Below are 13,988 nucleotides of genomic sequence, written 5' to 3' on the forward strand. Positions count from 1 at the left end.
TAAAATTCCACGAGCTTTGCTCAGATTTATTTTTTAAACAAAAGTTTTAGTTTAGGCGACATGAATAATACTTATACAAAAATCCAATAAGGTATTGCATTGCATAAATAAAGGGTTTTAAAAGTCAGATTTATATACACGCTTACATTAGTCAAATTAGAAGGTACACCTTGTAATAGAAGCTCCTACTACAAGGAGAGAGGGGGGGAAATGGAACAAACAAATGTTGACATCATTTCACTTAATTTAGAAAGCTCATGGCTACCAACCTTTTTACAACAATCAAGCCAAAAAGGTTGAAAGGGATACAGCGGTAGGCGTAAGAGTGAGGGGGGAAAGAGTGTATCACAATCTAGAACAAAGTTCTATTGCTACATTTATGAAAGAGGTTGCACTGGTTTATTTCCTAGTGGGTCATAACACACATACAGTACTGCCAAAATTAGTGTCATTAAAATCTTCCTTCTCCTGCTTACACTACCCTGTTAATTGTTTTTGAATATCAGGTTTAGATGTGAAAAAATGTACTGCACTGGGAATAACAAAGACATGTCATAAAATTTATAGTTAAAAAAAAAATGCAAACAGATAAGAAACTTGTTAAAACCCTGCAGATTTCTGGCAAGAAAGTGCTATTCCTGGTAATTGGCCTCTAAGGTCTTTTAATTTTAAAACCCCCCAGGCCATTTCACTTCATGCATTTTGTGGAACAAAATTAAAATCAAATAAAAAGGAAGAGCCAGGGGGTAAGGGGGGGCAAAAACGAAGTATTAAAACGGGGGAAAGACAGACATGGGAAGCAATGAAAATATTCCGTTATGCCACACGGTATGCTTTCAAGAGCGTGAACTCCTTCCTGTTAGTACGCGCAGCCCAGATGAAAAGGGCAGCAGCCATGAACTGCAGGGGTGCTGAGACACAGGCCAGACAGAAGGACCAGCCGAACTGGCCTTGCACCTCTTCTGGAGGGGTTAGCTTCTGGTGGAGCAGCTCAATTCCAGCTACATAGCAGCCAACTGAACCCAGCGTGCACAAACCTGGAGAAGAAGCAGTAAGTATATTTTGGTCAGACTTACAGCACCTAATTCTTGGCTCAGCGCATTAAGATATTCACGTTTCAGCACTGAATACGAGGGATGAAGTTTGCCAAGAGGACTCACCCGCTAGAAAGTGGAGGACTCCGGTGGCAATGGCGGGGTAGAGACTGCGGCAGGCGCAGGCACAGACCCCAATGAGAGCCCCAAAACACATCAGCCCAAGGCTAACAAAAGGCAGGAGGAACTGCAAGCGCCAAAGATCTAAAGGAAATAGGGAGAGGAACATGGTTGGGATGTTCCAACTTTAGGGCCTTTCACTCCAATCTCATGGTGCAAAATGCATTGTTTCCAACACAAACGGAGAGTAGTTCAATCTACTATCTAGTTACTTATTTGCGGCAGAGCCCAAGAACTCTAGCTTTTTGTCTGTGCTAAACAGTACAGAAATACATCACATAATAAAACAACATTGAATTTTGCAGAGTATAACTGCTAAATGAAAGACTATGCTATATGTATATATAAGAATCCCAAGTAAATTACCAGAGCATCATAAATGACCTGAGCTGCAATACTAAACATACTTTGCATGGGAGTAAGTCCTGTTCAACTCAGTGGAATTTACTTCTGACTAGACATGCACAGGGCTGCACTGTTGACCGACTTTGACAAGGTAGCATACTTTCCATTTATCCACATTTGATGGAGGCAAACATGTCTTATGGCCAAGTTAAAACATGTCTCGAGTCTTTCTCATTCCTATGTCTATTCAGAAGCAAGTCCCACCAGGTTCAATGGCTCTTACTCTTTGGTAAGGTGGGCAGAGGACTGCAGCCTCAGATACATTTTATCTGCTACACAAAACCAAAATAATACTTACAGGTCCGGTTCAGATCACTGCCACTATTGTGATTCCCAGGATCCTTATATTTTTCCATGAACTGATCCGAAAGGGAAAAACTGACGCACCTTGTGACCATCTCAGCTTCCAAAATGAAAAAAGAAATAACATTTATTAGGATCTGCTTTGCTTGACTGTCATTCTTCATCTAGGTTAGCTAGGTGTGGTGGGGAACCTCTGACCTGTGGGCCTAAAAAGGCCTGTGAGGTCTCACCATTTGGCCCACAAGTCCATTTCAGTCAAGCCATGCCCACCTGATGCCATGTATGATGTCAGGTGTGGGGTAGGTAAAGGCCTGGCTCAGCCAAATGGGGTGAGGTATGTAGGTACCTGCAAAGCCCTGTACAAAGAGGCTTCCCAAGACCCAACAACCAGCTGATTGCCAGTTTTGTGGAACACTTTGAAAGGTGCATTGCAGGCTGTGCATTGGCCTGTATGGTTGGATTTCAAACTCTGAAGGCAAATAAAGGAGTCTCCCAATGTCATTGTGACATCACAGTTCGGCAGCCCCACCCCATACAACAACGCATATTGCAGCATTTTAAGAAGGAACAGGTTTACAGTTATAGGTTTATAGCCTCTAAGGCACATCAAGACTACTCAATGATGTTGAGGAATGGAAGGAAGGAAGATACTGGTGGGGGCAGCTGCAAGGACTGCAAATGATAAGGCCAAAGGTTACAGTAAGGCAATCCAGCCAGATGGGCGGAGCATAAATAATAAAATTATTGTTATTATTATTATGCAGCTCATAGGTTGCCCAACTCTGGTACTTAACTTCCTAAGTATTACACTCCCTCTTACATTATTATTCAGCAGCTGGCACTGATCTCCAACTTTTTAAACTTGGTATTGTTCTCAAAACTATTAGTCATTTCCTCAGAAGACTTGATAGACTACTTCAGAGACAAACTAATAATTTTAAGGTCCTAAGAGCAACCTAGATTTAAATGATGGAGGTACTTGCTTAGAAGATACAATTAAAGTTCTAAGGCAAATTTGTGCATCTTAAAACTGAGAATTAACAACAACAAAAGGGGGGGGGGATATGTCTGCTCAAGCGGGACCTGATAACCTAATCAATTAATTCATGCACCAGTGCTTTGCATTCAAATGATCCTTTGGGAAAATGGCACTAAGAGAAAGACGCATTTAGAGACACTTTCTGAAGTAGGTTTACTTGGTGAGTTGAACCAGTAAGAGTTCTCAGCCATTGTGATGCATCTCCGCCATAGTCCAATGGTGCCGTTCCATCGGAAGAGCGCTTCTGTATAAGACTTTTCATCTTCACCAGTAAAATCATCCCAAGTGGCCTTAATTTCACTGTAATTTTCGGGTGGCGATGAGTTGCGGTACTCATACCAAAAGTCCGTGCCAATAGAGGCTGCCAGGTAGATGGTGGAGATAAGGCTAAGCACGCAGGCGATTACCAGAGCAGTGGCAAAACGGTTATCCATCATAGTGTCTCAACTGCAATTGAAAAGAGTAAAAAGCAGAAAGTTTCCAAACATGAAATTTAACTGAGTTAGGAAGACACGTGTTTTTCTGGCTCTAGCCAACCTCTTTCACATGCATACGCCAGCTGTTCCTTTCATTGCTTACTTGCAACATCTGTTCAATTTAGCAATTAAAGCAACTTCAGAACATCCTCTCCTGTAAAATTCTACTCACTGAACTGTAGCTGGGTTGAACATAAAAAAGGACTGAACCAGAAAACAAAATGATTAACATGGTTCCATTCCAGATGATCACTACAAGAACTCAGGGACACCCAAAACCAAAGACTCCCAAAACAAAACAAAACAAAACAAAACAAAACAAAACAAAAAAAGAGTCTGGCTTTTTCCTCCTCCCTTTCTAATCCTTTTCCTTTTGTGTCATGTTTCAGATTATAAACCTGAGAGACTGTTTTATCATTGATCTTTGCAAGCCATTCTGGTGGCCTTGGAGTCTCATGAGTAAGGTGAAAATCATTAAAATAAACACACACACACGTACATTATTGCATATTAATTCTGTCTGCTCAAATCAGGTACCACTGAGCTGCAAACTGTTACTACTATAATATTATGCTGTGCATCTTGAACTTGATGTATGTAAATGGAGGCAGGGCTTAAGAGATTTGGAAGAACATACATGTAGAAAAAGCAGTCAATACAAGTATACAAGTGATCTTCTGAACAGACCCATCAGTTAAGCCACCCATCCTAAGACAGAGGAAGATGCAAGCAGACTGGTCTATACATGTAATCAGTTACATTTTCTGTTCTTCCCTGTAAAGCTTCATAAGACCGACTTTAATAGTAAAATAACAACTTTAAAAATATTGTACAATGAAATATGTCACATTCCAGTTGGTGGCTGTGACCATGATAAACTGAGGATATGATAATTATTTATTGAAATATGGAAGTGGAAACCAACAAAATAATACAATATAACATTTGTGTAGTACTTCAGAAGGCTGAACACAATTCCATTACCTCCTTATGACAGTATTATTTCCCTAATTTGTAGATGAGGGGAATAAACAAAGGCTTGCAAAAGCTACCTACTGTCTTTTTGGCAGGTGAGATTTGAACCAGTAATGTTCATGCTCACAGCTCATATGGACATAGAACACACAAAAATGTGGAGTGTCTCTGTAAAAACACACACTATTAAATTCTCTCATTTTGCTCAAGTATCTAAACTTCCTTTCAAAGATGTCAGTGTTGCAATTTCCTCGGTCACAGTTGTTTCCTTAGTTTTTATTCAAACGTATTTTAGCATTCATTTTTGTATTAAGAGAATGCATCAGGGGGTCACAGACTCATAAGCTCCCTCCCTTTGGCCTTGTCATGAGGAGGAGTTAAGTACAGAAGCTTTAGCTTCTGATTTAGTTTAAACACAGCTTCTTGTGCTGTCCAGTCCCTTCACAAACTGTAGCAGAAACAAAGCAACTTCAAATCACAGTTTATGAAGCTGGCCTGTTCCAAATACAGTTGTACCTTGCTTTTTGAACAGAATGCGTTCCGGAAGTCCGTTGGACTTCCGAAACATTTGGAAACCAAGGCTTCCGGTTGGCTTCTGATTGCGCAGGTGCGCCAGAAACAATAGCAGAAGCTGCATCGGAAGTTTGGCTTCCAAAAAAAGTTCAAAAACTGGAACACTCGTTTCTGGGTTTTGATCATTTGGGAGCCGAAACGTACGAACACAGTACCATGGTGTTCAACAACCAAGGTACGACTGCAGCTAAACTGTAGCTAAAATAAAATGGAATTAGATGCTTCCAATCTCCTTGCAATTGCACTGGAAGACGGAGCATAAGAGTCCCAAGGATTGATGAGAGACATTCTCTTAATGCCATGGTTTTGCTGCGTCTGAACTCACCCACAGTATTACCAGTAGCAAAGAACTTACAAACAATCACAGTATAAACAGGACAGCAAGCTGACTCAGGAGCGTGGCTATTTTATGGATTATCTTAGTTTGCAATGTGTTCTTTAGAAGAAAGTAAGAGTGAGAACCAAGTGAAAGCCTGGAGCATGGTCTGGAGCTTATGAAGACAATTAAAGGGAGTGCTCAAGAAAGAAGCATTTGCGCAAAGCAGCAGGTGGTTAAGAAGATATGAGCACACAGATGAAGGTTGGAGGCAGCCAGAGCTTACCGTATTAATACAGAAGAAGTTGGTGTACAGAAAAAGGAGAAAGAATGGGAAGTCACAGTTAGAACACCCATAAATAATAAGGTTTGCAAAAGGCACTTTATATTTAGAAGATAGTAAAAACTGAATGATAAAACACTAACAGGAAGAGAAGAAAAGAAAAGAAACAAAAATGTTACCATTTAGATGAAACTAGTAGCAGAGATAATCCGAGCTCAAAAAGTAGAGAGTCAAAAAAATAAGTTCCCCAGTGGCTTAGGCAGAAAGTTAAAAAGATTAAATCAAAGATATTGGGATACCTAAGGACCACTAGCCACAGACTCAAAGCCATGAATAAAACTTAATTGCCACAAACCTGTGCTACCAGGCTGAAGTCAATCATGCTGTTTATTGGAAAGTTTATTCAATCTAGATAGATTGTCATTAAGACGATGTTGATAGAGGAAAATCAAAGTTGAGCAATTATACTACTAACTGGCATTCACCCAGTGTCAGTCAAATGGGCATATTTAATTAAATCACAGTAGATAAAATTGTTTTGAACTGTAATTGGTTCAAAACAGGCCCCAATTACGGTATGTGGCAAAAGTGGCACATGAATCAGCAGTACACATATACTGTATTCCAACAATAGCAACATTGTGTTTTTTGGCAGAAATGGTCACATTCACCACTGTAAAAACTTATGTATGTACCCTAAGTTTTCAAAGTACTTCCTCCACATGATTCATGTTCAGATAATATCCCCATGTGCACAAACAGAATAAATCTCAAATAGAACATATTTTCAACAGGCAGCCCAACTCAATACATGTTTACTTGGAAATTAACCCCATTCATTTGAATAAATCTTAATGCCAAATAAGGAATTTTGATTGTTTGAAACATTCCTTCTATCTCACCAAGAAAAATATTGTGGTGTGGAGATTTCCTCTGCTGAAAGGTGAATACTTCAGTGTTCCTACAGAAATCAGGACTGAAGAGTAGCTCAGCAGCTTTAACAAGTATTATTTTCACAACAGTGTCCTCAGGGTACTTAAGTTGTTAAAGGCGGCTTTTTGTTTTATTTGGATAAGAAAGAAGCAAACTGAGGTTGGTGCAAGTCAATCACATTTTGTCTTTAACACAAGCTACTCAACAATCTTGATTGGGGGAAAACAAAACAAATTGGGCAGGCAACACCCAAACCTAGGACAGTCTAGTAGTATTTGTAAAGCTGAGCATGTCACAAGCATAGGATATGTACTATGGATTTCCACCAAGAGACAAGATTGGCTTATGAAGTCTGCCTATCTTAAATTTAGGAGTTGCTGGGGATAAGATCACTTTGTATTTAAATAAGATGTCAGGGTATACATTCTCACACTGAGGTTTAACCAAAACCTTTCTCAATTCTTACTAGTAAAGATGTATAAAGAGGAAATATGGAAACAATGATTTAAAAAAAATAAATTAGGAAAATGAGAAAATAATTAGAAACCAGACCATTTGTAACACAGCACTTTTATCTTGCCACATCTTTGGCTCAAAAATGGGTCAGGCGACTGGTCCTATCCACTGGCTAATTCTGTTAGGATGATCCCATTGTTAGCTCCAGAGTTTTACAAGGGTAGTGGAAACAACACTTCCTTTGATAGATACCAGCATCCGAGGGCACAGATTGTCAGTGGGGAGGAACACAAAGCCCATTCATATCCGATTTTGTTGTTTTCCTCAATTATAGTACCAAGAGGGATCACGACCACCAGCGAGAGCATCATCTCAGGCTACAATACCGGGGTGAAATGAAACGTTCGCCCAGGTAGACACATATACGCTCACAACAAGAGAGATTTCCCAAAGCAGAAGCCTAATCCCTTTTTCATGGGCGGGCTGGAGGGAAAGGGGGGTGAAAGGCCCGCAGGCACACACCTTTCTCTGTTTCCCCTCCTCCATCCTCATGTTATATATATAACTCCACAGCTGCAGTCTGATGCACGCTAAAATGGGAGCGAGTCCTAGTGAGTAAAGCGGGACTGCACTGCACCTTGGCGGCAAGATGCGCATACCAGGGAGTGTGTAACTAGGGGTGTGTGTGGTGGGGGTGATTATTACTACATTCTCATCACTATCAGTAGTAGTAGTAATAATAATAATAATAATAATAATAATAATAATAATAATAATAATAATGGACAGGTGCCTGCAGACTCTGTCGAACTGCAGGGCTGAACCTGCCAGCGTTGCGGGCAGGGTGTGTTTGGTGGGCAGATGGCTTTCCTGCCTCTTGGAGATGCCCATCAAAATATAAGCCACGGGTCTCCCGCACCTCCATGGACTCTTTCCGGACACCCCCCAACCCCAGTACTATCCCACTCATGAATTCCGGGTGAGGAAGGGAGCCGGGCCCGTCCATACTCACCTCCCATCCTCCTCCCGACTCCACGGCGCCGCTTCCACCACCCACCCTCGGCCGACGCTTAGCCTGGGGACGGGGGAGGGGTCTTTTCCTCCTCCCTCCTCCTCCTCCTCCTCTCTCGGAGACGCTCATCCGCCCCCGACCGCCAGGCACCCTGGGAAATGTAGTTCTGGCCGCATCGACGGCGGCGCTCCGCTAAGAAACCAAGGTGGGAGGCGCTTTGTTTGTTGGCCCGAGATCTTGAGGAGAGGCGCTTTCCATTTGCATCCTGGGTATTGTAGTCTCGCTGACCAAAGGCGCTGGAATGCGGGGAAATTGCCTAGCGTTAGTCAAAGTGGGAATGGTGGGGTTTTTTTCACCCTCCTCTCTTTTTTTTTTGCTAAAACTGACCTAAATAAAAAACGTGTGCAGTGTGAAGCAGAACATACTGTAGCCGTGGCACTGACGGGGCGGCGGTACTTCTTGGGTGCAAGGGCTGTAGTGCTTCTCAATGGGCAAACTGCTTTCAGTTCTTAATTCGGTTCAGCGTGCAGTTGCCGCCGCGCCTCTTGCTGCCATGGTTCCAGTGCCTTATAGTGCTAGCCTTTCTGTACTTATCTACTCAAGTAAATTAAATCAAAGGGGGCTTTCTCCCAGGTAAGGGCTGCAACCTTAAGGGCGTAAGGTATTTTGGAGTTTCACCAAAACACAAGCATCTCTCATCCCTTTGGAAACATGTTCACCTGTTGAACTCCTGGCATAGGAACTCTGCCAGTGTTGTGTGTGTGTATTTTTAAGGTGGCAACTGTCCTGGCATGTAAAAGACGTCACTTTATTGCACTTATAAAATATGTTTATAGAATGCTTTAAAATTGTTGTTACTTACCGCACCCCTGAAGCTCGTGCCTATAAAGTTTATAATGTAATAGAATATAGTACTACATTTGGATAAATTCACATTAAAATGCTGATGGACTTTTTTTTTTTGTTTGGTTTTTTTGCAAACTAGTGTGAAAATGTGTGGAGCTGAAATTAAGGCAGTAAAAATGAGAAAAAGAAAACCAAAATTGACAGATTCATTCATCCCTACCTAAGAGCAAGGCCCATAGACCTCAGTATCCACATAGAGGATTACCATACTCACCAAAGCTGTATTCTACTACTGATTGCTGGTTCGTTCTTCAGCTCTCAGAGAACTCAGTGTGTGAGAGAAATGACACATACCAGGTTGCTAGGGTTGATGGGCTTTCACTGAGTACTCATATGCTTACCATAATCTAGCTAGTCTTGCATGACAGGAATAGAGATGCCATCTCCCTGATAATGCAAGATGAGATGTGGCATAACAGGTTTTACCTTGGCACAATTTTATTTACAATTTTCTTGGGAATCTGTCTAGAACTTTTAGATAGGTTCAATCAAGTAGCATTCTTGGAGTAACAAATTACAATGTGTATGTGTCCCCAGTTGCTATGAAGCATGGTTCAAGTAAAGGCATAGATGGCTCTGTAGAGAAGTAGCCCAGTGGTTCTCAATTGTTTTTCTCTGGGCCACACTTTCAGAATAAAAATTTGCTTATGCAAATGGGGAGCAGGTGCCGATATACTTCCTTGCCAAGGGTGCAAGGGGCCTAGATATAGCTCTGTCAACAAAAAAGCTTCTATTTTCTGATCTTTCATATTTCTCACAATTGAAAATCTCTGTTCACAACAATATGTCATGGAGAACTGTAGAAGAATAACCAGTGCTCCTGAAGAAAGGCAATGGATACTGTTTCTGGTTGTACTGTATACCCCCCCCCCTCAATTGATAGTATACTGCACTGAAATGCTTAAATATTTTTTTTTTATTGTCCTTGAATTTTCCTGCCACATTTGCTATCCTCTTCTGCCACCCAATTGTGGCACACCACACCCTTTGAGAACCACTGCCATAGTCTCTCCCTCTATGGTTACTCAAAGAAAAGACAGTTCACATACAAATTAAACAGAGTTTAAAACAAGGTTGCAATCCTAAGCACCCTTTTGTTAAAGCCATAAAAATGAACAGGACTTTTTTCAAATAAAATCTGTTTATGATTGTAGCATGAATGCAAAATATCCTTCTGTTTCTCAATGAGAAGTCTTAATCTGTGGGGCAAAGCTCTACCATCCCATAAATTCATTTTCCTTCTCCTGTGACCCTGATATATATTTTTTCTCGTGCTGCAACTAACAGGGTGGACCAAAACTTGAAGTGAAGAAAAGAGTATTTAAATGCTTCAGAAAAGATATAAGAGCAAGCTACTGTTTTTAAGAGCAATATAGAATAAAATCTGACATTAAAGGTCAGGTAGAAGTTTTAAAGCACATCTTTGTTCGCAAGATTTTGCTGCTGTCAGAATTGAGAAGGCGTTGGACATTCATTCTACAAATAACAGCAACATGTCAATTGGTAAAGCTTGCGGGAGTGGAACCCTCCCAAGTTTAGAAACACAGATTAGACAAGCTAACGGTTATTTAAATAACAACCCACCCTGACGAACTGAATTCGCCACTTTCTTACTTCTGCTAACCATCTATAACCTCAAAAACCTCAACTAATAAATTGTGTTTACAAAGAAACTTAAACCTCTCCCCTCCCCACTTCCCAAAATTTCAAGGAAACCCACCCTACCATATTTTACGATCAAAGCTGCCTGTATAAGCATGCTGGTTGGTCAAATCAAACCAGGCCCTCCCATTCTGTGCTAGACATTTAAATGCCTAGTCAGAGATTGATATGTTGTACGTCAGATTTTTCTGATCATCTGGAAGAAACTGAAAGGAAAAAAGACGAGAACTGTCATCTGTAGTGCCAAAAAGAACATAAAAGTGCTGAAAGCTTCTTCGCACAAATCATTTTTGAGATGGAGAAATCAACTTCTAGCTATGATTACTATTTCTACACAGATTCTCCTGAAGATAACTGCTCAGCTGTGGAGTTGCCTTACAAACACATTTTCCTGCCTGCTCTCTATACCATTGTATTCCTGGTGGGGATTGCTGGCAATGCCCTTCTAATAGGAGCGCTAATCTTCAAACGGCAGGTTCAGAGGCTAATTGATATCTTCATTGTCAACTTGGCAGTGTCTGATTTTATATTCCTTATCACATTACCCTTTTGGGTAGACAAAGAGAGGACCTCGGGACTTTGGAGATCTGGCTCTTTTCTCTGCAAAGGCAGCTCCTACACCATCTCAGTCAACATGTACTGCACCGTCTTTCTCCTCACTTGCATGAGTAGCGATCGGTACCTGGCAATCATGTACCCATCAGTGGCTAGGAGGATCAGAACAAAGCTGTATTCCATCATCCTTTGCACTTGTGTCTGGATTCTGTCCTGCCTACTTGGGTTGCCAACCCTTCTGTCCAGAGAGCTGAGGAGATATGACAACAGCACATATTGTGTGGACAAGGAAATCACATCCACGCACCGGATTGGGTCGCTGCTGCTTCTAATTTTGGCGTTCTTTGTTCCTCTGTTCATCATCTTGACTTTTTATTGCTCCATCACCAAGAAACTCTGTGTGCATTATCAGAAATCTGGAAAACATGATAAAAAGCTGAAGAAATCCATCAAAATTGTCTTCACTGTAGTGATCATTTTTGTTTTATCTTGGGCTCCTTTCAACATTTTTAAGTTTCTAGCTCTGATGTCTGCAATCCAGGAACTGAAGCCACCTTTCTGCCTTCCCTACAAAGTTGCCCATATCGGTATGGAACTGAGTGGCCCATTTGCGTTTGCCAACAGCTGCACAAACCCTTTCATCTACTACTTCTTTGATGACTACATCCGTAGGGCAATGATGCAATGTATAACTCCGTGCACAAAGGCCAACAACTTTGGAACCAGTTCTGATAGCTCGGACACTCGCCTTAGCTACTCCTTGACTGCGTTTGCCCACAGGGAAGATGTTTCTAGGAAGAGAAGGAGGTCAGTATCATTCTGACAAGAGTCATAATTCTGAAAGATCGAGTGCCTCCATGTCAAGAGTAAGATCAAGAGAAGGAGGTAATGGAAATGTAAGAAAATTAAAAGATTAGAACAAATAAAAAAAGTTAATTGACTGTAATATGATTGTATTTCATAAAATGGCATGTTTCTTATCTTAAACCATGTAGCCAATTACAAAGTTCAATTGGAATATAGTCTGTAATATTAGCAGACTTGAAGGTTATTAGGCAATTACACCAAGAGGCTTACCAACCAATAAGAAACAAACCGTGGAAAACCTTAGGTCAATATTCTGCTGTTCCATAAGAAGTACAATATTACAAACTCAGAGCAACCAAACCAACTTATATGTGCCTCTTTTATAAAATCTTATTAACATAGAAAAATTAGTTTAGAATGCATTTTTTTTGTTATATTCTGCATCTTTTCTTGTTAAATGCTATAATACTGAATTGTTCAGGATTCTTTTAAAATCTATACTTTTTTTTGTTTATCTGCATTTTCAACTCTCAGTGTCTGCACTATTACATGTAAAAACTATTTTAGTTTAACACAATCCTATGTATACTTGAAAATGTAAGTTGCATTGTGCCGTGATAAGACTATATAGGATGACAACCTTAAATAATGCTGTTATAATAATTTTAGAGGGGTTTTTGAAAGAATTATATACATAAAATTATATACATACAGAAATATATGCATAAAATATTTTTTCCTTTTGTAAATCTCATTTGTGTAAAATGGTACAATAAGTATTGGAAATTCAGTTAAAATTTCACAGGAAGAATAAAAATTATTCAGCACAAAAAAAGAACTCTTCAGACAATTATAATCTGTTGACTTAGATCAGTTGCTGGGAGATCAGTACTAGATATTTCTCTTGATCTCATGCATGACTCATGATTGAGGATAACTGATTTCTAGAATAAAAGACGCCTATGCTCACCACTAATTTTAAGTATTGAGTTTCTTTAATGTTTTTTCATTCAACTTACCATCAGAACAAGAACTTGTTATTGTTGTTTAGTCGTGTCCGACTCTTCGTGACCCTATGGACCAGAGCATGCCAGGCACCACACTGTTTAATTTACCGTATCTGCCTCTCAGAGACTAAACACTGCCTCCCTTCAACAGCAGTTTTAATTTTTGAAACTTTAGGAAAGGTGAACATGTTTTAGAAATTTGTACATTAGCTTTGGAAATCAGTGTGATGATTTTTTTTTTGCAAATGTAAATTTTAAAAGTGTTTGGGTTTTTAAACTAGCATTTTTCTTTTCACTAAGAAGAATAAACAATTAAGTATATGAACTAAAAAAAGTGCATGTTGATTTCATTTGATCACTCTGTGAATTTACTTTTCTTCTCTTAAAATAAAATATAACTGAAACACTGCATTTGCTTGGTAGAAGATTTCTAAAAATATTATTATGATTATGATGAAAAATAATCCAAGTTAAACTAAATTAAAATATCCTTTCTGTTTTAACACACACTCACACCTACTTCAAATGGCATTATTTATCCAACTTTAAGACATTCTGTATCTTCAACTTGCTGAATGTGTGGTTCATAATACAGAGTTCTAGCTCATAATTTTTTACACAGATTTACTAGACCTTGCCAGTGTTGTGTAGGAGACAGAATGCTGTATTTGGAACTGAGAAATAGGGGTTCAAACTTCCACAAGCTGGAAGGCGACAGCATACCACCCAAAGATTAGACTTTTTTCAGTGAGACCAGTGCCTCCAACTGCTAACCAATTTGGCTTCTACTGATATCTTACCTAGCACACCACCTCAAATTACGGTAACTTCTGCCTCTGTTAATGTAAGGAGTACCCAATTTCCCTTTATTTCTGTTTTCTACCTATGAAGGAACTCATGTATTTCACTTTACGGAAACAGATCTGGATAACATCTGGTTTTAGTATGAGCAATTATACTTGTTCTTAGCAAGCTTTAGTGCAAACAATTTGATACCTGCATCCCATTATGGGCAACCTTGAGGTGGGGATAATGCCACCGGTTGTCAGAGGTAGCGGCAAAAGTG

At 40.0% G+C, this 13,988-nt stretch overlaps 2 protein-coding genes across 3 annotated transcripts; one reads left to right on the forward strand and one right to left on the reverse strand.

The window, feature by feature from the left end:
• On the reverse strand, positions 1 to 8,148 carry CLDND1 (claudin domain containing 1). Of its 2 annotated transcripts, XM_028726563.2 has the most exons (6): positions 7,986 to 8,103; positions 6,487 to 6,638; positions 3,119 to 3,408; positions 1,918 to 2,022; positions 1,161 to 1,298; positions 1 to 1,037 (listed from the first exon to the last, which is right to left on the reverse strand). In XM_028726563.2, the coding sequence occupies exons 3-6, from the start codon at positions 3,396 to 3,398 to the stop codon at positions 817 to 819; spliced, it is 744 nt and encodes a 247-aa protein (XP_028582396.1). In that variant the 5' UTR covers positions 3,399 to 3,408; positions 6,487 to 6,638; positions 7,986 to 8,103; the 3' UTR covers positions 1 to 816. The 2 variants fall into 2 exon arrangements, with proteins under 2 accessions (XP_028582396.1, XP_028582395.1); XM_028726562.2 differs by lacking the exon at positions 6,487 to 6,638 and having other exon boundaries at positions 7,986 to 8,148.
• Positions 8,149 to 10,848: 2,700 nt separating this feature from the next.
• GPR15 (G protein-coupled receptor 15) lies at positions 10,849 to 12,178 on the forward strand. Its single transcript, XM_028726566.2, has one exon. The coding sequence runs from the start codon at positions 10,849 to 10,851 to the stop codon at positions 11,929 to 11,931; it is 1,083 nt and encodes a 360-aa protein (XP_028582399.1). The 3' UTR covers positions 11,932 to 12,178.
• Positions 12,179 to 13,988: the final 1,810 nt, after the last annotated feature.

The sequence above is a fragment of the Podarcis muralis genome, chromosome 4 (assembly GCF_964188315.1).
Source record: "Podarcis muralis chromosome 4, rPodMur119.hap1.1, whole genome shotgun sequence".
In the NCBI taxonomy this organism is placed as follows: domain Eukaryota; kingdom Metazoa; phylum Chordata; class Lepidosauria; order Squamata; family Lacertidae; genus Podarcis; species Podarcis muralis.